The sequence below is a fragment of the Zeugodacus cucurbitae genome, chromosome 5 (assembly GCF_028554725.1).
Source record: "Zeugodacus cucurbitae isolate PBARC_wt_2022May chromosome 5, idZeuCucr1.2, whole genome shotgun sequence".
NCBI lineage: Eukaryota > Metazoa > Arthropoda > Insecta > Diptera > Tephritidae > Zeugodacus > Zeugodacus cucurbitae.
The window spans coordinates 39,139,216-39,163,040 of NC_071670.1; the positions used below are offsets into that span (position 1 = coordinate 39,139,216).

At 36.7% G+C, this 23,825-nt stretch overlaps 2 protein-coding genes across 7 annotated transcripts in view; one reads left to right on the plus strand and one right to left on the minus strand.

The window, feature by feature from the left end:
* The window catches only part of LOC105212012 (uncharacterized), a 463,761-nt gene that overhangs the window by 47,494 nt on the left and 392,442 nt on the right, over positions 1-23,825 (plus strand). The window lies entirely within an intron of this gene.
* On the minus strand, positions 6,325-15,802 carry LOC105212015 (protein eyes shut). Of its 2 annotated transcripts, none has more exons than XM_054232150.1 (8): positions 15,728-15,802; positions 14,252-14,528; positions 12,556-12,694; positions 10,667-10,825; positions 10,260-10,451; positions 8,205-8,265; positions 7,905-8,035; positions 6,325-7,726 (listed from the first exon to the last, which is right to left on the minus strand). In XM_054232150.1, exons 2-8 carry the CDS (start codon positions 14,381-14,383, stop codon positions 6,657-6,659), a joined length of 1,884 nt encoding a protein of 627 aa, XP_054088125.1. In that variant the 5' UTR covers positions 14,384-14,528; positions 15,728-15,802; the 3' UTR covers positions 6,325-6,656. The 2 variants fall into 2 exon arrangements, with proteins under 2 accessions (XP_054088125.1, XP_054088124.1); XM_054232149.1 differs by having other exon boundaries at positions 15,693-15,799.

The following is a 23,825-nucleotide window of genomic DNA, read 5'->3' on the forward strand; positions in this document are numbered from 1 at the left end:
CACAAAAAATAGTCTAAAGGCGTTAAATCGCATGATCTTGGTGGCCAACTTACGGGTCCATTTCTTGAGATGAATTGTTCTCCGAAGTTTTCCCTCAAAATGGCCATAGAATCGCGAGCTGTGTGGCATGTAGCGCCATCTTGTTGAAACCACATGTCAACCAAGTTCAGTTCTTCCATTTTTGGCAACAAAAAGTTTGTTAGCATCGAACGATAGCGATCGCCATTCACCGTAACGTTGCGTCCAACAGCATCTTTGAAAAAATACGGTCCAATGATTCCACCAGCGTACAAACCACACCAAACAGTGCATTTTTCGGGATGCATGGGCAGTTCTTGAACGGCTTCTGGTTGCTCTTCACCCCAAATGCGGCAATTTTGCTTATTTACGTAGCCATTCAACCAGAAATGAGCCTCATCGCTGAACAAAATTTGTCGATAACAAAGCGGATTTCACATTTCGAACCGAACACTGATTTTGGTAATAAAATTCAATGATTTGCAAGCGTTGCTCGTTAGTAAGTCTATTCATGATGAAATGTCAAAGCATACTGAGCATCTTTCTCTTTGACACCATGTCTGAAATCCCACGTGATCTGTCAAATACTAATGCATGAAAATCCTAACCTCAAAAAAATCACCCGTTAGTAATGAACTATGTTACAATTAACCATTTTCCAAATGGCAATACTAGTGGGTGGAAGGACATCTTCTGAATTACAATTATTATCTAGAGTAGAACATGATTTTATTCAGTCATACTACAGGAGACTGAGTATAAAATGTTTCGATATAAATATTTAGTAACAATAATGAGCAGAAATCTATTTGATATTGATCCATTATTCCAAATTACTCCACGCCTACTCCTCATTTAATGACATTTTTTTATCTCAATAGACATATCAACTATCAATTTGAAATGCAACTTTAAAGTGCGTAATTCAAATCTCAATTCGAATTGAATATGTGTTCAAAAAATAATCGGAATTTTATTTATTTTTAATATTTATTTATTCGTCTACAATAAGAGGGTCATCCCATGTAATGAGTTAAAAAAAAAAAAAATTATCACACATAAATTGATTACTTAACATAAATAGTATACGGTAGTAAAGTGATTTTCAGTAAATCCTAGTCTTTTTAAAGATATAGCAGTTAGAAGCATGTTAGGAGCATGTAACGCTCTATATTTATTTAAAAATTCCAAAAACTTCGATATATTTATAGCAAAAAACCCAAAAAAAAAAACGCAAAATTCGCAATTTCTTTTCAAATGTCTAACTAATCCAATGTTTGGTATATCCACTTGATCGTAGTGCGTTCCATGTATTTAAGCTTACAGAATAAAACGCCGCTAACTTTTTTCGTTTCCGATAAGCCAATCTGCCGGAATCGTGGAGGAATGCGACGACCATTTTTTTACATAATATTTTTAGCTTAAAATTTATATTTATACTATCGAAATATATGTTATGTACTGATCGTAAAAAAAAATTCTAAAAAATCACTAAAAAACAGACCGTCACCTAGGATGACCTCCTTAATGTTATCGCCTTTAAACTAGTCCCCATTCAATATTATCCGCTTCCAATCGCCAAAATACTTCTCAATCTCGATTTTTGGGGTAGCCGACGGTCCTTTAATTTTTTATTAATTAATTTTTGGAAAAAGTCACTCGCATTCATTTTTGGCCAATATAAAGGCTGGAGTACCGTGACAGTATTGTTTCTGTCCAAGAATAGACGAACAAAGAAGAAGTATGGGCTTTTAACATCGGCAATCTCATTAAAACACGTCTAACCTTAGTCACTGCTACAGATAAAGTAAACTATGAATACGGTTGAACATTGTATCGGAGTCATGTATATCAGCATAGTAAAACAAAATTTCGTCAAATATATGTACATATATAAAACTACTTAATTTACAATAATTTATCTAAAATCAAAAAAATTGTAAATTAATTCTTGACAAATGAATGAAAGGCTATAGTAATGCAATTTGATCGTTCTCACCCTCCGTTTCTTTCCTACAAGTTCTTAAGCACAGTTCTACTATGTCTTCTCACTTATTATCGACAATTCGCTGAATTAATTTACCCGACAAAACTACATTGCAAATAAATGAAAATGTCAACAAAAGATAGATTACAAAATGAATACATCAATGACTAACTATAATGAACAATAACTACACTACTTGAAATTACCGAATACAACAGCAAACGGCAGAAGTGACACGCGAAGATGAGAGCAACCAAGACGATGGTGATTGCCAAGATTGCATTGAAGAAGGATGTCAGTGGTAGACAAGGGGTGTACAGAGAGGGAAAAAGAGTGGCAGTAGAGAATATTCCACGACGCTGTGTAAAGCCAATTTCAATTTGGACACGGTGTGCCAACAAAAGCACCGCAACAGTTATAAATGCGGCCTTACGCAATAGAATGCTAACAAATATTCAGATTAAATGCTGCCACGGCACGACGACAACGGCGCTGAGCACACTCATTATGCATACCAATTGCACATACATACATACAATACCAACAGATTTCAATGCGCTGCTATAGCCGCTTGGGGCACTAATAAAGAGGAGCGCAAATGCAACAGCAACAACAAAACAGAGACAACAAAGAGAGAGGTGAAATTATTAACTTGGTACAACCGGTGCACAATAAGGCCAACTAACAGCAACAACAACAACGATAAAAAGTGTGGGAGATGAAAATGCAACAACAACAATTTATTATACTACAAAAACAACAGCGCAAACTGTAACGGAAATGGCATTTCCTTCGTCTGAGTGAGCCACAGCACACACAAACTCACACACAGAGAGACACTGACTGCGTCAAACCGACAGGAAATGCAATCTTTCTTGCTGCCAATTGCGTGTATATATGTGCGTGTGCGTGTCTGCTGGCAATAAATGCTAACTATTCATCTGGTATTGAAAACGAAATAGTCGCAATGTTCAAATAAAAGTGGGATACTCATTCAATGGCCGTAATTACTTCTTTGCGTTCCACTTAGTTTGGGTTGTGCCATCCGAGGTGAAGCAGAGCGCACCAGCTATACAACAAGTGGTGAGTGTTGTTGTTGCATTGGGTGAATTTGGCAGGTGAAGAATTACGAATTTCAAAAGTTGCATCAACTTGTAAGTTACTGAACTTGCAACACCAGCCACCATCCAGAGTGGCAGTATAATAACACTAACAGCAACAACAACAACAACCACCGCAACTATAGCAGTCCTGGCCGTTGCGTGGCATGGGATGGCATGGCGGGCGTTGGTAGTTGACTGAGCAGGAAATTGCAATTATTGCAAAGAATTGCAAAGAGATTAAAAGTAGACAAGGAAAACCGGCAAGCCGGCAAAAACAAAATGGTGAAAAAGTAGTGCGAAACTCGACAATGGCAACCACTGCATGTTGCCGCCGCCAAACAGCTGAAGCAGTAGCAGCTGCTGTTACCTGCTGCCAGAGCGCGTTGTGGGAAGAAAACACAACAACAACAAAAAATACTACTACAGCGAAATAATGTTGCTGCTGTTTCTTGCTGTTGCGTTCTTCTTACTTCCTCCGATCTTCACCGGCTGCTCATTTGCCCCTTGCAACATATCTTGCGGCAATCAGTGCGGAAAGTTTTCGCGCTCGGTTATTTCTTCTCTGCCTTTTTTGCGAATTGCGACGAGTGTTGTTGCATTTTTTCTTGTTGTTGTTATATTTTTCTGGTTTTTGTTGCCTTCTTGTTGTTGTACTCTTTATTATTATTGTTGTTGTTGCTATTATTGCTGCATTATTTCTTGATGTTTTATTACTTATATTTATTGTTGTTGTTTTCCTGATTGTTGTTGCTGCTCATTTTCCTGTCCTTCTCGCTTGTTGTTATTGTTGCTGTTGCAGTTGCTCATCTTGCGTTGTTTTGCTTTGCATCCTTCTTCCTGCCGCTGTTTCTTCAGCTTCGTGCGGCAGCACTTAGTGTTGTTGTTGCCTCATTCATGTACATAAATTAAAAATATTTCGCAAAGACAACAACAACAACAGCTACGTTATAAGTTTTCGTTTTTTCTTTTTGCAATGCTTGCACATTTTGTATAATTTCGCCGGCGTTTATTTCGCGAATGCAATTTTCGATTGTATTTTTTTCGCATTTTCATTTACTTTTATGCAAATTAAATATTTTTTCCAAGTTTTACAGATTTTTTATTATTCGTCTTGTTCTCTTTTTTTCCTGGAGGTTGTTGATTGTTGTGCCGAAAAACTTTGGTTGCTTTTTTTTTTTTTTTTTTTTTTTTTTTTTTTTGTAAAAATAGTGACTGTTCAATATTTAATGAAACATTTACTTGGATAATTGAAATCGTAATGATTACGAAATTGGGTATAATTGACGCATTCTTCATCCAGGAAAAACTTTTCCAAGTTTCTCTATTTTCTTTTGGTAGGTGTCTCGTTGTAATTCGACAAGAGAGGGAGTTCTACAGATTGATTATAAAAATTAAATTTCAGCCCAAAAATTAATTGATCGAAATTTGAGGTTATATTAACATCACTCACTTTGAACTTACAAGCTAAGCTCGTGATGGTCCTTCATTGAGGACTAAAATGTGTTTTTATCCATAGGATTCATTATACAAGTTTCTCTAGGGTGCATTGTTCTTCCCTAGGGTTTTTGAGTTATATTTAAAAACATGCTCTTAGTTTATTCATTTCTATAGGCTTTACATAGACTTCTCGGATGCTGTAGTTATCCAAAGCATTATTTGTATATTCCTTTCTATAGGCTTTACATAGACTTACTCGGATTCTGCAGTTATCCAAAGCATTATTTGTGGTTGAACCTCCATACCTATTTGTGTACCTCAATATTTCTTGGAAGCTTGTGTTTTTTCTAGTTTGATCTAATTTTGTCTTGACCTTGTAAGGCTACAAAATCTACTGTACTTCCCTTCAGTATCTTTCCTTATGAAATATCTCTGTAGGGGTTTCATGTTTTTCATTTAAATGGGTAAGGTTTGGTATCTTAGGGTTTCGATATACGTTGTAAGGTCTGTCTTATAAAAGACGATCCTAATATGGTAACGACGTATTTTAATCAAATCCTTAGCCTTAATTTGTGTGCCAAATTCACTGAATTTATTTATATAAACAATAATCATTAAATATATAGGTCTCCACTTTATCGTATCGGAAACATAGCGACAAATTTTGATTCCAAATTTTTAAAACTAGCAATAGGATTTTTGAAAATTATCTGAAAAAGTTAGAATTGGCTTTACTGCGACGCCGTCAACTTATAAAATCTTCACAGTTCGTTGATAGTTAAAATTGGACCTCAATAAGTTACTTAATTCTTAAATTTAGTTGAGATTATGTTTGGTTTGGTTTCATGGCTGGTCTCCGCGACAGAGGTCTCTGGGGTCCTACTGTGACGGTTGATGACCTTTGTGATGCCAGAAACGATCGACCAAGGCATGCTATTGTATCGACGAATCGGTACGAGAATATCATATATCTTTGGAGGTGGTCATGCAAACAGTTTAGTGAAAGCTGGACGGTCGAGGCAAAAGGCTAGAAGTATTTATAACTCGTCTATTTCGGGACAAAACTGATAATGAGCTGATATCTAAACTAACTCCGTTGCTTGTAATAAATTGAATATGGACGGATACTAACCGATTAAAACTGTTACAATTCACTCATCCTTGCTAAGAGCAAGTATTTGAAAGCGTCTATTGCTAAAAGACCTTCGTATCCGCACAAATGTGTGATCAGTGGCCGAGCTCAAGCGAAGCCCACCCACTTGTTATCAGATCGCAATAGGTCAATGGAGCTCCGACCCGCTCTTAGTCCAATGATATTGGGGCGCGACTTTTTTTTTGGAAACAAGAAAGTTCGAGTTGTCTGTAAACTCTATTTTACTGATTTTTTTGGAGTTGAAGTACAAAATCAAGGTCGTTCTAGAGTGCGAGGACAACTTTGACCTTAAACCAAAGTGTACAAAGTGTAAGTGTAAATTGTACTTATCTTTACTGCGGGCAGTGGCCAGTAATGACTCCTATCATCATGACCAGCTGAACCTTACTAAGAGCAAATAGATCAGTGGATCTCCTGCGATCCACCTTAGGCTAGAAAGATTTCACAGTCGCACAGGTATGGGTCGATGTCCAACGCCTACCGTGTTCATTCGAAGACCACTGATCCAAAAGCGGAGAGGCATGTGGATGGTGGGGCACCAGCTTTCCCAACTTCCATGACTTCTACTGATCTTGAAGTCAAAAATACATTATACAGTTCACCGTTTCAGTAATGTTACTTAGAATGAGAAATTCCATAACATTTTCTACATATATTTAATAAATAAATAAATATTAATTACAAATTCGCATGCATATACAATAAATACAATAAATAATGGGAAATTCTAATATTAATTGTACAATAATAACACCACACACATTTGCTAGCACACAATGCAACCATGCGTTCGACGGCTAACAGCATATGTGGCTAATTAAATAATAAATACTATGCCAATACAGATAGTTATACACAATGTTTGTATACAAATAACCGCCGTAATGAGTAATTAAACGAAGTCGTGTGTCAGTCAACCGTTGGACAGCCACAATCCTGAGTAGGCCTGTCAAGTCAACTAGGCAACACTATTAAGCACATCTGGTATTAAGTCGTCTTCATCTTCATCATCATCGTCGTCGTCGTCATCGCCCTCTTCATCATCGTCATCACCCTCTTCGTCGTCATCGTCCTCATCGTCGCCATCCTCCTCGTATTCATCACGATTAGCATCTTCATCAGCTGGATTACCGGAAGCAGCGGCCAGATTTGAATTTACCGTTGCAGCCGCTGTATGTGTGACCTCATTGTGCGTGAGCGCTGGTTCCAGGAAATGCAATGGAATCGGTATGGGACTCGAAATGGCTGTGGGTGTGGCTGGTGTTGTGCTGCTGCTGCTGCTGTGTGTTCGATTCGCTAGTGGAGCGCTCTTAATGGTGCTATTTTCGTCCGCCTCACGGCCGGGCAATGCAGGGTGGGCGCTTAAAGCCGATACTGTGGCATTAATTAAATTCAAATGAGTACGTTTACTCGCTGTTGTTGTTGTGTCGCTTGTTGTTGTTACTGCTTGCATTTGCACGTCAGTCGCATTTCTTGCCGCTTGTGGCAATTGGACGGACACAGTCGGCTGGGCAGCCACTGCAGCTGCTTCTGGCGGCTTAATATTATTAGTATCGTGGGCCACAATGGATTTAGTGTCATTTAAATTTGTCATCTTGTCAACGGCAGTCAAAGTGGTTACCGTTCCAGCATACAGTTGTGTTGTTGGTGGTTGCAGTGGCTTTGCCAACTCGCTGTGACCGGCCGCATTGCTTATTGTTGCTGCTGTTGTTGTTATTGCGCCATTATTTTGTTGCACTTTATGTGTCCCCAGCTGATAATCACTGCCGATGCGGTTATCCCCGTCATCGTCGTCATCATCATTATTTAGCATATCTGCGTCCGATTCGTCTCCCCAACCGGGCATTGGTGGCGGCGTGATGCGCGGCGCTGCCGTTGAGGTCAGCATGAATTCGTCTAAAATCTCACAATTTTTACCCAGATAACCTTGTTTGCATTCGCAGCGATAACTACCGTCATCCTTAGTGAACGATATGCAGCGTCCGCCATTTTCGCAAGTGTTCGGATGCTCGTCGCAGTATGTCAACTCTGTGTGCGGTGCGCAAAACACAAAAGAGGGAGAGAGAAGAAAATTTTGCAATTTTTTTATAAAATAACAAGCCTATATAAATATGATTTAGCATACGCCTAGACTGTTTATTGTGCTAGACGCAACTGCTGCTGTTGCTGACATCTACAACAACATCGACAACTATACTCTACTCACTCTCATCGCAGAGCATGCCACCCCAACCGGGTTTGCAATTGCACTCCCATGGCCTTTCGCAGTGGCCATTCACACAACCCGGATAGGCAAAACATTGATCGCAATTCGGTCCTGTCCAACCGACTTTGCACCTGAAAGGCAAACACAGAATCAAAAAACCGGAAAAACAAAGTCATGTTGCGCACAAAAAATAATATCAACAAGTCCTTATGTACATATGTATCATCATATCTATAAATCTGGTATCACAATAATTCAATATGTTTTGTTTTTAAGTCATTTTCGGTACAATAAACTTACCGACATTCGCCCGGCTTGGTGCAGTATCCACGCTGCTTGTGACAGCCCGCAGCACAAATAGCTAAACAAAAATAATGAAAATTCCGTGAATTGAGTAAATAAACAAAAACAGTGGAGAGCCGCAATTTTGTACAAACACTCACAAAAAATACTTGGAAATAGCTCAGACATACATGCCCTGCAGGAAAGCGCTAATAGTACCATTGTTACGATTTAACTGCCTACAACTTCGTACTCTTTTTCTTCGATACGAAATACAAATTGCGAGGCCAAATGGATTTTCAGTTCACTCTTTGAGTATTTATTGTTTGAATTTGAAGACTCCTAAGTATAGATCGTACAGAAGACCCTTATGTATCGTCCAAACTCTTTGAGCGGCTAATTTCTAATCCGGCCAGTTCGCTTCACCTAAAGTATGGCTACCGAGATGTTCTAAACTCAATATTGCGAACACTGGACGGTGGAGGAGGAAATTACTTGTTGTTTCCAACCTTCCGAGCTAACCAAGCAGTTTTTGGTTGTAACCAACGCTAAGACACAAGAGGACAACAGAGTGCCAACTCGTTCCAAGCATGGTAAGATAGGACGACGGGCGCCGCTTCTTGCGAGCTCATCGGCTCTGTAGTTCTCCGCGATTCCGGCACCCATAAAATATATGTTAAACACTGTAGTGTCTTTCAGGCACAGGTGTCTACAGCGGGAGTTGAAGTGCAGCTTCCTCCAGGGAGGTGAACACTATATAGTGGATGCGATAAAACCTCCCATCCGAGCTCCCGTAACTTCTGACGAGTCATTAACGAAGTGTGTGGTCTGGCGTTGTCCTGGAGGAACACTACCCCCTTCTTGTTGGCCAATTCTGGACGCTTCTGGCCGATCGCCTGCGGTCCAGTTGTTCACAGTAAATGGTAGAATTAAGGGTCTGAATATGGGAGCAGCTCATAGTGGATGCGTCGTTTTGTAGGTTATGTCAAGACCTTTCAAAGATGTATAGTATTGCCAGATACGAACTCTGTAGCGCTTTATACATAACCGCGAAATTCAAATGACAAAAGGTTGGAAGGGAGATATTTGACAACCAATAATTCAAAATCTTACTACTCTTCCTATCCATAGCTTTTTTATTTTGTTCGAATTTTAGTTCACCAACAGACAAACTTTTACTCGTCCTCAGCTAGGTTCACTTTTCATTAGCTTTAGGGGTTCTACTTCTAAGCTAACCCTTAATAATATTGCCGGCGAGATAAATCATCACGGAACTTCAGAATAGCCGGAACCGTAATGAATCACCATGACATATTTGTGTTGCACTCAAAACTATTTGTCGATAAAAGGGTTTAGATCCATTCTCAGGAGTTCTTGGTGTACCTAGGGGCTTTCGACAACGAATCTAGAGTGATCTTCGTTCGATGTCGAGAAAATCTCACAAGGGTTCTCTACTATGGATTAAATGTAATCAGTTCATATAAGATAATATGATTCATTTAAAATCTTTTCTAAGAAGTTGATTGACGAATTCTGTGAGATATTAAGACATTTCAATAGATTTAAAGTGTCACCATACCCACCAATCCAATATTTCTAACTATTTATAGAATTTTGAGTAATTAAGAACTACGTTATTTCAAAATTGGGTGTGAAAGTTATCGGACTTAGCCGGTAGGAGTTCAAAAATCCCAGACAATAAGAAAGCGGAGATGATTTCCAGTTGTAATACTTCAAAGCAAAGTCTCGAACGGTTTCAGACATAACTATCTCTCGAGTGAGAATTAAAAAAATTTAACTCTCAGCATTTTTATTATACAAATCGGGCACTGACCACATGAAAATATCCGTCGTTTAATACTCAAATCTAAATGGGCAAGTCTACAATATAAATGTTTTCCTGAATATTTCAAATATGTACATGTGACACAACCACAATTTTGGTTTCAAAACGATCACTTACGGTATTTACCAATTAATTTTCAATAACAACTCACGCACACACACAGTCACTTTTTCCTCGACGTATATTCAGTACGGCATACACTCACAAACGTTCGTACTCGTACTCACCTGTTTGGCACAGTAGTCCTGTATAGCCCGGCAGGCAATTGCATTCGAGTGGCTTTTGACATGTGCCACGCTGGCAGCCGGGCAACACGGCACAATCACTGCAATTGCGCCCCGCCCAGCCCAGGCGGCAGCGACACTCACCGGGCGCCTCACAATAGCCGCGTGTGTTGTGACAACCCGAACGGCAGGTGGCTAATAAAAACAAAACAAAAACAAAAACAGATGAACACAAAACCAATGACTTTCTGTGCGACTTCCAACAAGCAACTAGCCAATATTTATTTGCATTTGTAACAGAGCCGGAGAGAGAGAATGTGAAAGAGGCCTACAAATTTTTGCTTTAATATGAAATATTTGAGGCATAAACTCTGATTTGTGGCGGCGTCTGTTTGCAGGTCTTTACTTACGTTCGGTGCAGAAGAGACCATCCCAACCGGGCTTGCAAATGCATTCGAACGGTTTATTGCAGTAGCCATGTTGGCAGCCTGGCAGTGGTATGCAACGCTCACAGAATTCTCCCGTATAACCGATGCGACAGCGACACTCGTCCGGGCATTGGCAGTAGCCTGAAAGGAGAACAAATCTTTTTATTAGCATCTGTTTGTGTGTATGTGTGCTGACTTGCATTTGGTAATAAAACTGTGGAAGCGTGCATTTTGCCTGCAATTATTAATTGGTTGCTATTGGCAGTGTGTTGTCATTTAAGATGGCAGATATGGATTAAAAATGATAAAATCGATTAGGTGTTGGCATTGTCGTAAGGCTTAGCAAATGCTGCATTTTGGGAAATATTTTGAAACCTTTATCACTTGTGATTTCAAAATGTAAACTAAAAATATTACTTTGGCTTTTACTTTATAATTGTTTTGATAAATCGAAAACTTAGTTTTTAATAAATCGATTGTGAAATTCGCTGTGTGTCGCCGTCCTGATGGAACCACATATTGTCCAAGTCCATATCATCCCATTCGGGCCAAACATATTCGGTTATCATTGAGCCGTAGCGATTACCATTCACAGTAACGTGCCGTTAAAAGAGTGAACTTTTGCGAAAGAGGGAGAACTCGACCATGATGGGCTCATTGAAAGAACAAATAACTTGAACCTTGAAATTGTCCTAATTTGAAGCTGGTTAGGTTGGATGATCTCTGCTGGAATAATCGGAAAAAGTCATGTCCCAAGTGCGTCATCCAGGAAAGGAAGATTTATTCAACAAGGAGAAGTGAATAGCGTATAAAAAAGAATTGATTATTATTATATTTTATTATTATCGAAATATTCTTCTCCCGTCATACACCGAGGATTATTTTCTGGTTGTATGACGCCGCAATTGTATATAAATCATTGTACGAAACACTATATGAATGGATTTTGTGATCAAAATGGGCTGATATGAGAAGATGCTATGGCCTTTTATGCTTTATGGAAATATTTTGTCACCATTTTTTACTTTTTGTGTTATTAGGTCAAGCGACTTATTGAAACTCACTTCTGAGTTAGCAGTTATTAATGAAAGTATGGCCCGATTGCTTATCTTTCGATTTCTTGAACTCAACCAAGCGTTGCTGATTAGCGAATCCAACAAACTAGACCAAATATTCAAATATGTCTTCTGTCGCATTTGGAAATGTGTTGCTTCTTTCTTAGATGGAGAAATTTTCTTTTGTTTTAAATACCCCTTAATTTTGTTTTCTATAAACAATTATAATTGATTTTAAATCTTAAGTTATTATGAGGTATTCGCATATTCTCTTGTAGGAATTCTTGGATAACTTTGTTGTTACGTTTACTTGTAAATTGTAAACTTGTTGCTTGTAAACTTGTAACTTTTTGACAAAAGAGAAGCGCACAAGTAGAAATATGAAATGAACATGAAATCGCTGGTGTTCTTTGAAAAATAACATAGAAATCCATTCCATTCCTATAAGCCCATTCTCATGATTTTCCTTATATTTAGGAATATACAATTTCCTAGAGAGATTTCTTGAATTCTAACCGAATAAAATTTTAGAACAAAAATTTTTTATAAATAATTATTATTTTTATTTCATAGTTTTTATTAGCTATACAAGTCCCTTATCTTACGATATCTATGCATAGATGAACTCATTATTAGAGTTCTTTGTTCCTTTATGTATACATTTATAAAGCACAGGACAGATATCAATTGCCGACAGTGCGTATGAGTGACCTCAATACTCTAATAGGTTTTACTATCCCTAAATCGCATTTCTAGCATTTTGTGTATACAAAATATTAAAAAATACTGCTTTAGCAATTAATACTTTTGTCTTACCATTCATGGGATCACATCCTTTTCTGCATTGTGGCACTTGACACAGGTCACCCTGCCAGCCGGGTAGACATTTGACATTACCCTTCTCATCACAAATATAGTGCAAGTTGATCTTTTCTCTTTGTGTCTTTTGACATGCCTGTGAAATGTAAATGAAAATAATTGCAATTAATTAATAAATTTCGTAATATATGTTAATAAATAATTAATCTAAATTTACAATTGAAAGAAATTAACTAAAATTCATCGACAACATTGCTTACTAATGCCACTGATATCAACCCACACATTGACATGGCCATAACTGAAAGTACCACCGATTAGGTTTTGGATCAATAATAAATATAATATAATAAATTGACCCATATTTCTTTTAGTCTACAGGAAAAATTATAGTAGTAAATATTTTTGAATTTCGATTTTGGCCACTTGATAATTTTGTTTGAATATCACAACTGTTAACTATAGTAAACCTCGAATATAATATATGATCTCACCGTCCGGCTCAACATGACGGTCAAGACGAAAGCACTTATTTTAATAATCGATCAATCGGTTGTCCCTTTTCAATATGTATGAATGTAGCCTAATCAATAATAGCGTGCCATTGGTCCCTCTTTCTCGCCAATTGAAAATACCAAGCGAAACCTAGTTCTCGACTGATCTTTCCAAAAAGGGTAAAGGTCTTCCTCTGCTTCCATCAGCGGGTACTGCATCGAACACTTTCAAGGCTGGAGTATTTTCATCCATTGCGACAGCATGAACTTTTACTTGCTGAACTATGTCAATGGCGTCGAATAACTCGTACAGATCATCATTCCATCGTCAGCGTCTCTTTTGGATTTCAATCGAATGGCTCGGAGAGGTCCTTCACAATCTAACTGCGTTTCTGGTATTATCCAGCTTCAGTTCACATAGCCGTTTAAGCTTTGCAGGGATATTAAATTCAGACATAGTGGTATAGAGGCAGCCGCTTTTCGTGCTTTCGGTAACACCCTTTTAAATAGACTCGATGAAAAATTGGCACCAAACCCAGATATCACTCATCAAACTATTATTTGGTATCAGCAACTTTTTTTCATCAATAGATATGGATTTCTTACACCTTTTTTCTCTCAATATGCTATCTCACGAACCGATTTCCGACAGTTTTAAATTTTAATATGTGTTGTTCAAACAAGAAAGAACGTTAATTGGACCCTAATTGCGTAAATCATACGTAAGTTTGGTAGACAGCTAAAGCTCTTGGTTTTGGATTGGTGATGTTAGTAGAAAGTATGCAAAGGTTTTAACTGTTCCTATGTGGATGGCGTTAAGTGGCTGTCTTCTCTTACGGTATTTAGTTCAAAAGGTATAGCAAATTATCCGTGTAGTTTTTACACTCTTGATTTTCTTGGGAGGCGATCCTGTTCGAAAGAGGTGTCTACAGAATGAATTTCGGTAAAAGCAAACCATCATTGACTTCGTTTCAACCTTATCGGAGTTGTTAATCTGTTATTTCGACTTTGGTCGAATTTTACAAAATGTATCTCAAGCAAGTGTTACCTTTTATATACAAAACAAACTTTGTAATCGTGGAAAATTATTCCATTCCACACTTTTGTCTAAATTATGGTATAATCTACTTAAAACTTAAACTCTATGATTTTGGGCCCAACTATTTATATTATGAGTAGATTTATTAAACGAAACTCACCCTCAGTTTCCATTGCGGCATATCCGAGTTGCCATATCTCAAATCATAATTACGTCTATGATACGTAACCGCTGGCAGTAGTGTCGGTGCCAGCAGGAAATAAGCCAAATAAATTAGCCAATTGCAAGACATATTTTTTTTTTGTATTCACATGTAGTTTACTGTTATGTAAGCAAAATATCTATTGAAAATATTCGCACTGTTTTTATATTTGTTTTTGTTGATAAATGCTTATCACAGCAATCGCACTTTCTTCTGGCACAAATCCAAAAAGCGACTAATAACGAAGAGGCCAAGAGTAACATACATATTTTAGTAAAATGTAAAGCATAAAAGTAAAATAAAATTATAATAATAAATAAATAAAAAAACAATAACAAATAGATGAGCAGGCTACATATGTATGTATGTAAGCTTGGTTGCCTCATCTTTTACGTGTGACATAGATATGTACGTTTGTATATATTCAATATGAAAGCGAAAAAGAAGCGTCGCAAAGCATACGAAATTGTCGTTTAGCGCGCTGTCGCCGCTGACGTTACAAGTGCGGCTGCGCGCGCACACCGGTCAAGTGGATAATAACAAAAAGTGAAAGAATACAATATGAAAAAAAAACGAAAAGAAATAAATAAAAATAAAAAATAAAAACACTTTCGGCTTGCAATATATAGGCGTTGGGAGAAATTTCGATGACAAGTCACAAGTGCGCCGCCGCAAACGTACGCGTAAGCGTGATAATGGACAAGTACACACAGCACAGTTTGAAGTCGTAGGAAAATGTGAATATTAAAATTTATTTTTGGAAAAATTTACACATTTTTAAATTATAAAAATTTATTTAAAACAAACAATTATTTAGACAATTTATTAGAAATTATATATATTTTTTTTTATTTTTTTTTTTTGAGTTTGTTTGTATTTTATATTATTTAAATCAGACCATATAATTATAAAAAGTAGGTCACTTTTAATTACAAAGTAGCATGTTTTCGAAACCACTCAGCTTTATGACACAAAGTCAGTAGAACTAGTTCGTGTCAGAGCCATGTAGTTGCGCTTAGGTGTTAATAAAATAATAAAAAAATCACATTTATGCGTGTTCACAAATTATTTTTACACATTTACGTATATCTTTTTTAAGCAAATATATAATTTTTTCGAAAGAAAGTATAATTTAACATTAAAAATTTCACTTCACTATTTAAATAAATTTTTAATATTTTTTTTTAATATTGTTTTTTATTTTTTATTTTTTTAAATTAATTTTATCTTTTATTATTTTTTTTAACTCTGTTGTTTTTTTTTAATAATTTAATATATAAAAAAATTAAATCTTCAAAAAAAGTATATTTTCATATATAAAAAGTAATCACTTCACAAAATTTCCACTTTTAGATATTTAACATTTAACAATATCAATTTTTATTTAACTTCCATTCACCTCTCGTTTAAGTCAAATTCGCTAATCGTTTTTACCGTTTCGTTCAAACAACGCGCTCAGCTCTAACCAAACTAATTTCCTTCTGACCATTCAGCTGCAGTTCAAGTCCATGGCCAACTGAAGCGCGGCTTGAGTGATTTTGATTTTCTTTTCATCGCCGCTCACAAAGAAAAAATGCTCGCTTTGTTATTGCGTTCAGAAAGTGAGTGAGAGTAAGAGAGTTGCTAAGTTGTTCTGAAGTGTGTCAACCGGTCTGTGTTAATCAGCTGTTGCGTTTGCAACACATTTTAATTGTAGTCTACAACCTGTCTTTTAACCAAATTGTGTGCACTGAGAAAAATTAACGGTTGTTATTGGAGTAGATTTAGTAATGTTTGATCACCACTCTGAAGAGTCTTTGTTAGATTTATCGTTTACAAAAGAAAATCTTTTATTTAGAGTGTTCGATGAGTTTTCTATTTATTTAATTTTACATTTTCAAAACTTTTAGTTTTTCATGAAAATAAATATCTTTTTGTAGGTAACTTCTTGTTTTGAATTTGTCCAATACTATAGGTAATTGTTTTTATTTTGAGATTATCCGAGTTTAAGAGACTGACTGAATATTTAAACCTTCTTCATACTGCTTTCAGGGCATTAAACAGTTTTTAACTCTTTCTGACTATCGATTTTTCGTTTTTAATAAAATCGGCAAAGATGTTGTTTAAAATTTTATAATCCGAATAATACGTTGTTCCATCAAACTTCTCTGGGTTATTCCATTTAAATTCATATACAAATTTCTTTGATTGTTCATTTTCTATGGTGTTCTTTGAAAATTCTTCAAATTCTACATTAAAAATATGTATACTTATTCTATTTATACCTCATCAGTTGGATAGGCTTATAAAATATTGTGTTTCAGTAATTTTTTGTGTGGAATTGTATTGACATCAGATTTTTGCACAAATTTTTAAATAAATTGTATCATTCTATACAAAAGGATGGGTATGCTGGGGACCAGAACTATATTTTTTGATTCATGCTCTTGTTGGTGATGATCAATATATACGTTGGACCTCTAACACTTTTTTGTCATATCCATATTTTCTCAATTATATGGTTTTTTATACCCTGAACAGGGTATATTAAGTTTGTCACGAAGTTTGTAACACCCAGAAGGAAGTGTTGGAGGCCCTATAAAGTATATATATAAATGATCAGTATGTTGAACTAACTCGATTTAGCCATGTCCGTCTGTCTGTCTGTCTGTATATATACGAAATAGTCCTTCAGTTTTTAAGATATCGTTTTAAATTTTTGCAGATGTTATTTTCTATTCAAGAAGCTGCTCATTTGACGGAACTTCCGATATCGGACCACTGTATCATATAGCTGCCTTACAAACTGAACGATCGGAATCAATGGCTTGTATGGAATTAATTGAAATTACTAAAGAAATGCACATGTGAAGGGTATATTAGCTTCGGCCGTACCAAGTTTTTACTTGTTTTATCTTCACATGATAGCTCTTTTTTTTAATTTTTATTCGATACAGTTTAAGAGAATTAAGGCGGTCATCCTTCGTGTCGTCCTGTTTTTTAGGGCCTTTTTAGAATTTTTTCTACAACCAGTATATCTTCTTCTTGACTGGCGTAGACAACGCTTACGCGGTTATAGCCGAGTCCAAAACAGCGCGCCACGTATCCCTCCTTCTGGCAGTTTGGCGCCAATTGGTTATACCAAGCGAGGCCAGGTCCCTCTCCACCTGGTCCTTCCATCGGAGTGGAGGTCTCCCTCTTCCTCGGATTCCACCAGCGGGTACTGCATCAAATACTTTCAGAGCTGGAGCACTTTCATCTATAGAGTTTGGTTTTTGTTCGTCGAGAGAGGACCAGTATATAGTAGACATATGTATATTTCGACGTATTTTAAGCCAAAAAGATTGTTTAAAACATCAGTTATAGCGCTCTGAACACCTCCGCCACGAAAAAATGGGTTCGGATGGATCGGAAACAAAAGAAATCTCTAAGATTAAAAGCATGGAATGGACTATTTCCTAATATTGGACTTTTGGCAAACATTTCCAAAATATTGTGAATTTTAGTGTTTTCTTTTTAGCTTTTTGTTATAAAAAATCGAAGTTTTTGGAATTTTTGATTAATACAGCGTGGGTTTACATGTGCTGAGTATACTCTACAAATTTCAACTCATTTAGTCAAGCCGTTTTTGAGATACGATGGAGGAAATTAGAAAAATACAGTTTTGAGAAAAACTCGTTCAAAGTTTCCAGCTGCCAACTCAGCGCTTCGAACAGCTGCTTCTTCTATTCATGCAATTTATGTTAAATACAAATTGTTTTTGAGCCCATCATATGGAATGACCACCTTAAGTTCCACAGCATTATGTCTTCTACATTGAACGATATAAAATTTGAAGAACCCTAGTTCTTTTTAACTTTTTTAGTTGAAACACAATATAGCAGACGAGATATAACCCCCATTATTACACTATATAGAACGTGCAGAATAAAAACAAATTTCATGGAAAAATATTGCCCCGCATGATTTTAATATTATTGCAAATGTTAAATTCTATTTCCAATGAAATGTCTGTGTCCAAAAATTCGGAATTTTGTCAGCCCTTTCGCTTGAATGGCTGCTCACAAACGTATGTAAATAAATACGTAAAAATATCAATGATGTAAGCTTTTATAGGACTTGTAATAATTCTCTAAACCGATTTAGTGATATATGTACAGTTACATGATTTATTTGTGCATATACAGGGTGGTTAGTGTAGAGTTTAAATTTTGAAAATCTGACACAAATAATATAACTCTTTTATTCGACATAAAAAAAGAATGAGCCTCTCATTGTTATTTTTCCAAATCTGTGACTAGGGAGAGTAGGTATAGTGGATGTCAAACGACGCACCTTAGGACCTTAGGAGGCCCATTGTGCTACCACCTGGACTGGAATCCCCTCACACTACCTTGTCCTCTTTGAACCACTCAGTGGTTTCGATGTAATTAAATAATTCAAAAAGTTTTATCTATGCAACTTCCGAGATATCGTCGAGGAAACCAAGACCAATAGTTGCCATTCTTTTCCTATATAAAACTTTGCATCAGCATAGAAGATATTCTTCAGTTTCTTCTTCTTCTATTTCTTGACAGGCATGACTCCCAATCAAACAATGTCCAGTTAGAACTCTTACCAGAGTTTTTATATCGTCTCTTTTGAATTTTAATAATCGTCAAGTACGGCCCATATTCCATTCCGGCCACTTTAGTCTGCTTGTTGCACAAGTCAGGGATTGCTTCCACTGAGACTCAGCCAACCCTATAACATAATTTAACGACCAAAGGCATGTATATTCCCTCTTTATCGCGTTCTAAATGTAACGTAGTGCCCAATCTGGCAAGTTCGTCTGCTTCATAGCTATTCCAGGTATCGCTATGTCTTGGAACCCATTGCAGATTTATGGTAAAATAGAAAGCTAGCTCGATTAATAGCTTAAGGCATTCCTTCACCAGTCTCGAAGTAACCCTTAGAGACTTTAGTGATTTTTAAGCCGCTTAGGTTTCTGTGAATATAAATATGTTTCTTGTTGTATGTACCTTCTTTGTCAGAACAATAAGGCCTTCTTTAACAGCGGTAATCTCCGCTTGAAAGACACTACAGTAATCTGGTAGTCGGAAGGCGATTCTGGTATCTAGCTTTGCTGAATAGACACCTCCTACTCGTTTATCCAGCTTGGAGGCGTCAGTGTAGATGCTTATCTCTGTGTCTTTATCCAACTCGACTCTTTCTCACTCCTCTCTGGAGGGGAAGGTAATATTGAGAGCTGAATTAAGATTTAATTCTACTGGATTACGAAAATCCGTATTACCAGCTATGACCAGGAACACACCAAGTATAGTAGAATGTCTTTTATTACCGGTAGCTAGTAGGGAGGATTCCCTCGGTCTAAGTGCTGACTTTGCTGTTTGTTTACAAAACAAGTCTATTGGCAGTAAGTGAAGAATTACATTTAGCGCCTTACTTGGCGTTATTCTAAGAGCTCCACTAATACATATGCTTGCTGCTCTTTGAATACTTTCCAGCCGCCTTATTGCGCTTTTTTTCTGTTATTGGCCTCCAGACCAATACTCCATATGTCAAAATTGGCCTAACTACTAACGTGCAGAGCCAATGGGTTACTTTAGATGATATATTCTTTTGCAGGAGTAAATAACTGTAGCAGCCTTCTTTAACTTTTCGTCCAAGTTAGGTTTCCAAGAGAGCTTCCTGTCCAAGGTAGCTCGCTTTCTCTTCTATTGATAATCTGGTACCATTTATTAATGGTGGTGTGACATCCGGAATCTTATGTTTCCTAGTGAACAGTACAAGTTCCGTTTTGCTAGGTTTTGACTGATGATATAATTGGGCGGCTCATAATACTAACTCTTGCCGAGTGCTTTACATTATTTATTTTCAAAAAGTGGGCGTGGTATATATCATGAAAATGGGTGAACTCGGAATGTAACCACGCCCACTCCCCATACAATAGTTACTTTAAAAATTACTAAAAATACTATAACTCATAAACCGTCAAAAACACTAAATTTTCCAGAAGGTTACAAAAAAGTAAAAAGAATGACGGTGGCATCCCATCAAAAACCATATCTCAGGTATGACTCGACCTATTTTAATGAAATTCGGTTATTAACTAATCCTACTTCCCGTATAACACAATTTTGAAGCCCATCTAACACAAATACCGCTTTTGAGGTCTGGCATCATTCATTCAAAAAATTTCAGAATCGGACTATAATGTTCTAAAATCGCCAAAAAGTGTCAGGAACAGTCAAATTTGGATGTCATTGTTACCTCTTTTTGATTGTTTCCGTATGAAGCGGTTCAGAGTTGAAATTGGACTGATTTGTTGTTTTCAAAACTTCTCAATTTAACATTGTGACACACCCTGTACTTTTCTGCTACAAATTTTCTACTCTCACTTGTTTACTACTAAGCATATTTGCTTATTGTTTTATATAGTGTTGGGAAATTCATTGAAAATAAACTAAAAATCTATTTATTCTGGCATATAAATGCAATATCTGTGTGTGAAAATCTACCATTTTATATTATATTAGAGAAAAAAGTTATTAAATCCTTGCTGTCAGCATATTGTAACGATAAGCCTAGTTAAGAGCTTGTTTCATAACGCTTACACAAGTTTTAACGCATGCTAGTTGCTGTTTCATGCTAACGAAAATATTTTTGTATTCTGAATATATGTGTGTGTGTAATCTATTTTATTTACATAAAGGGACAACTTAAATTTCGGCAGACAATAAAATATGCTATATTGGCTGATACTTCTTCAACTGCTTTCACTCATATTTGAAGCATATTTGATTGTGCTTTTCTTGCTGTGCCTTCCGCCTAACCGCTCATTTGCATATTTTTTCCAAATGCTTGAGTTTTGATTTCAACCAATTGCCGGCAGATTGAATTTTTTATACGTAATACATATACATGCGTGTATAACTGTATATTGGGATTAAGTTTTATTGCGATTCCAAAGAATTTTTTTTTTGGGCTTAAACCCAAATTCATGCTAAAACCCAACGCACACATCTAACTAATGCTTTATAAGTTTATCTATACCGCAAATAATTTTAACGCACTTCTCATCTCGCTCTTGCACTCTCCCTCAACTACCGACGGAACTCATTAAATAAACTTTTGCGGAAATTAGTTTTTTTTGCCAACTTCCTTTGCATATATGTATGTAGGTATGAATATATAGATATACATATGCGCCTGCCACAATTGGCCCAATAAAATGTGAAACTATTTGCGCATAAATTTGCACCAGCGGCAGCTACTTTTATTTGCCACACACAACGATTGCCTCGTAAGCCACCACAAATATGCGGTCAGTCGTCTTGACTTTGAGTGCGAGCCACCTACATATCCATATACACATACAGGAGAGTGTGGCTTGGTTGCTCCGTGGTCCATTAGACAAACTGTGTGTTCGCCTGTCTGTTGTCTCTCAGCAACGGCGCTCTTCAAAACCCAATTATGAACTTTGTTGTAATACTTTGCAACACTATGGCGTAGCATAAATTCGGCATAAATTACACACATGTTGCACGAGCACTGTGGTAGTGTCGAGTTCATAGGGTCGCATTGGGCAGCCAGTGACTCCAACTTAAAATTTACATATATTTACATATATATTATATAGCTATGTATGTGTGTTGCATGTATTAGTGGCAACCACATGTGTCCTCATCATCAGCCGCAACGGAAGTCAAAGTGATATATGTATGTATGTTCCAAGCGCCAGCTTTAGTTGTAATACTCTCAATATGGGTAATTGTTGTTGGCTGACAAATGCGTACATTGCCGTCCATAAGCTCACACACGTGCTTACATATCCATACAAGCATAGATTTTCGTAACATTTTACTTGTTATGTGATTACATTATTTGTTGCTGCAGCAGCAACCACACCAAGCAGCTTCGATACAATGTTGCTGCTTACTTGCCGTTACGAGACCACAACACTGGACACAGATTATCCGAAATTTATTTGCCCAACAGGTGGCGAGTGGTCCTTGTTCCATCGCTGCCATGACAGCACTGTGTGACAGCTCTGCTATGTATAACAATTATTCTAATTTCAGTATTAATGCTTTGTACTAAAGTTATTGCCTTTTGTGTGGTTTACTATGTCCAGCATATTTAATAGCCTCCTGTGTGTGGGGTGTAATGTTTTTCTGTCAAATATAGTTTTGGGGATTTTATTGAGCTTACAGCTATTTATTTGTTGTTACTAATATTTCTCTATTGAAGCATAAAGTTGGGATTTTAGTTTACAGCAAAGTAATGTGGAGCTCTACTCCTACATGTATTTGAATTGACAAATGTTTGACATGAAACTCGAAAAATAGTTAAGCTCTTTGGTTTTATTACAGAAATGTTCTCCTCATATTTGTGGGTGCGGTATAAACTCCGACAAAAGGAGATCCATACTCCTCAATCCACTTCAGAAAAACTGCTGAATCTGCTGTGTATTTTTTCTAATGCTAAAAAATTCTAGACACCCAGGTATTCGCGCCGAAGCGCTTTTTTGATCTGATTTATTCAATAACTTTGGACAGTTTGCAGTTTGCTTAAAGCGTATTTGGAATTCCAAGGACAAGAGCCGCAATTGACGGAAGACAATACAGACATACAGAGACCTTCTGGGACATTGGCGTAGCCCTGCCTTCAAATAGTTTTTTTATATATATTTCACACCAAACTTTCTGCAGTCGTTTCCCTTACGTACCCCGCCACACACCATACTAAAAGTGCGTTAACTCACTGATGAAAAACATTAGAAACATTAATTTTTACAGAAGAAATGCCAGAAGGAAGCTGCACTCAGATCTTTATAACAAATGGAAAATGGGCGTGCACCAGAAACCTTATCTCAGCAACTACTTGACAGATTTCAATGAAATTCGGTATAGAATATTTCCTTGATACCCTGATAACACGGATGAAAAATTGGCGAAATCGGTTTACAACCACGCTTACTTCCCATATACATTAATTTTGTATTTCAACTGATTTATAATATATACATTAGGAACCAATACAAATATAGAACACACTTGTGAAAAATGAGAACTCAGTGCCTTAGGGAAATTTTTCACCGAAAACATCGGTAAATCTCTCATATATTTTAATATTTCTCAGATAATTTAATTTAGAGGGAAGTTTTTCTTCTAATATAGTGTCTCTGTACCAAAAATGGTTAAAATCAGGTCATAACTTCCCCTACCTTCCATATACCTTATATTCGCATTAGCAAACTTCCGGTGGGATTTATACCGCATACATCAGTGAGATAACTCAATCAGGTGAGTATGTAGTCTTAGATATAGTGTACCTTGGTGGTGAAAATGAGTAAAATCGATTAACTAATTGCCTCATATACTACTTAGCCTTTCCTTACTTGACAAATGGCCTAGTTAAATCTTATACTGATATCAGTTCAGGATTCTCCCATTACAGGACTACATTCTTCTTTCATGAAAAAAAAATTAATTAACTAATTTTGCTTATTCCCCAGTAAAAGAGACTTTTACCTAATTTGCAGTTACTT

Coding starts and splice junctions, on each gene's coding strand:
- LOC105212015 (XM_054232150.1), bottom strand. CDS start 14,383: ATGTCTTGCAATTGGCTAATTTATTTGGCTTATTTCCTGCTGGCACCG. Junction 12,695..14,251: donor TGCCGCAATGGAAACTGAGG/GTGAGTTTCGTT, acceptor TACATTTCACAG/GCATGTCAAAAGACACAAAG. Junction 10,826..12,555: donor AGGATGTGATCCCATGAATG/GTAAGACAAAAG, acceptor TTCTCCTTTCAG/GCTACTGCCAATGCCCGGAC.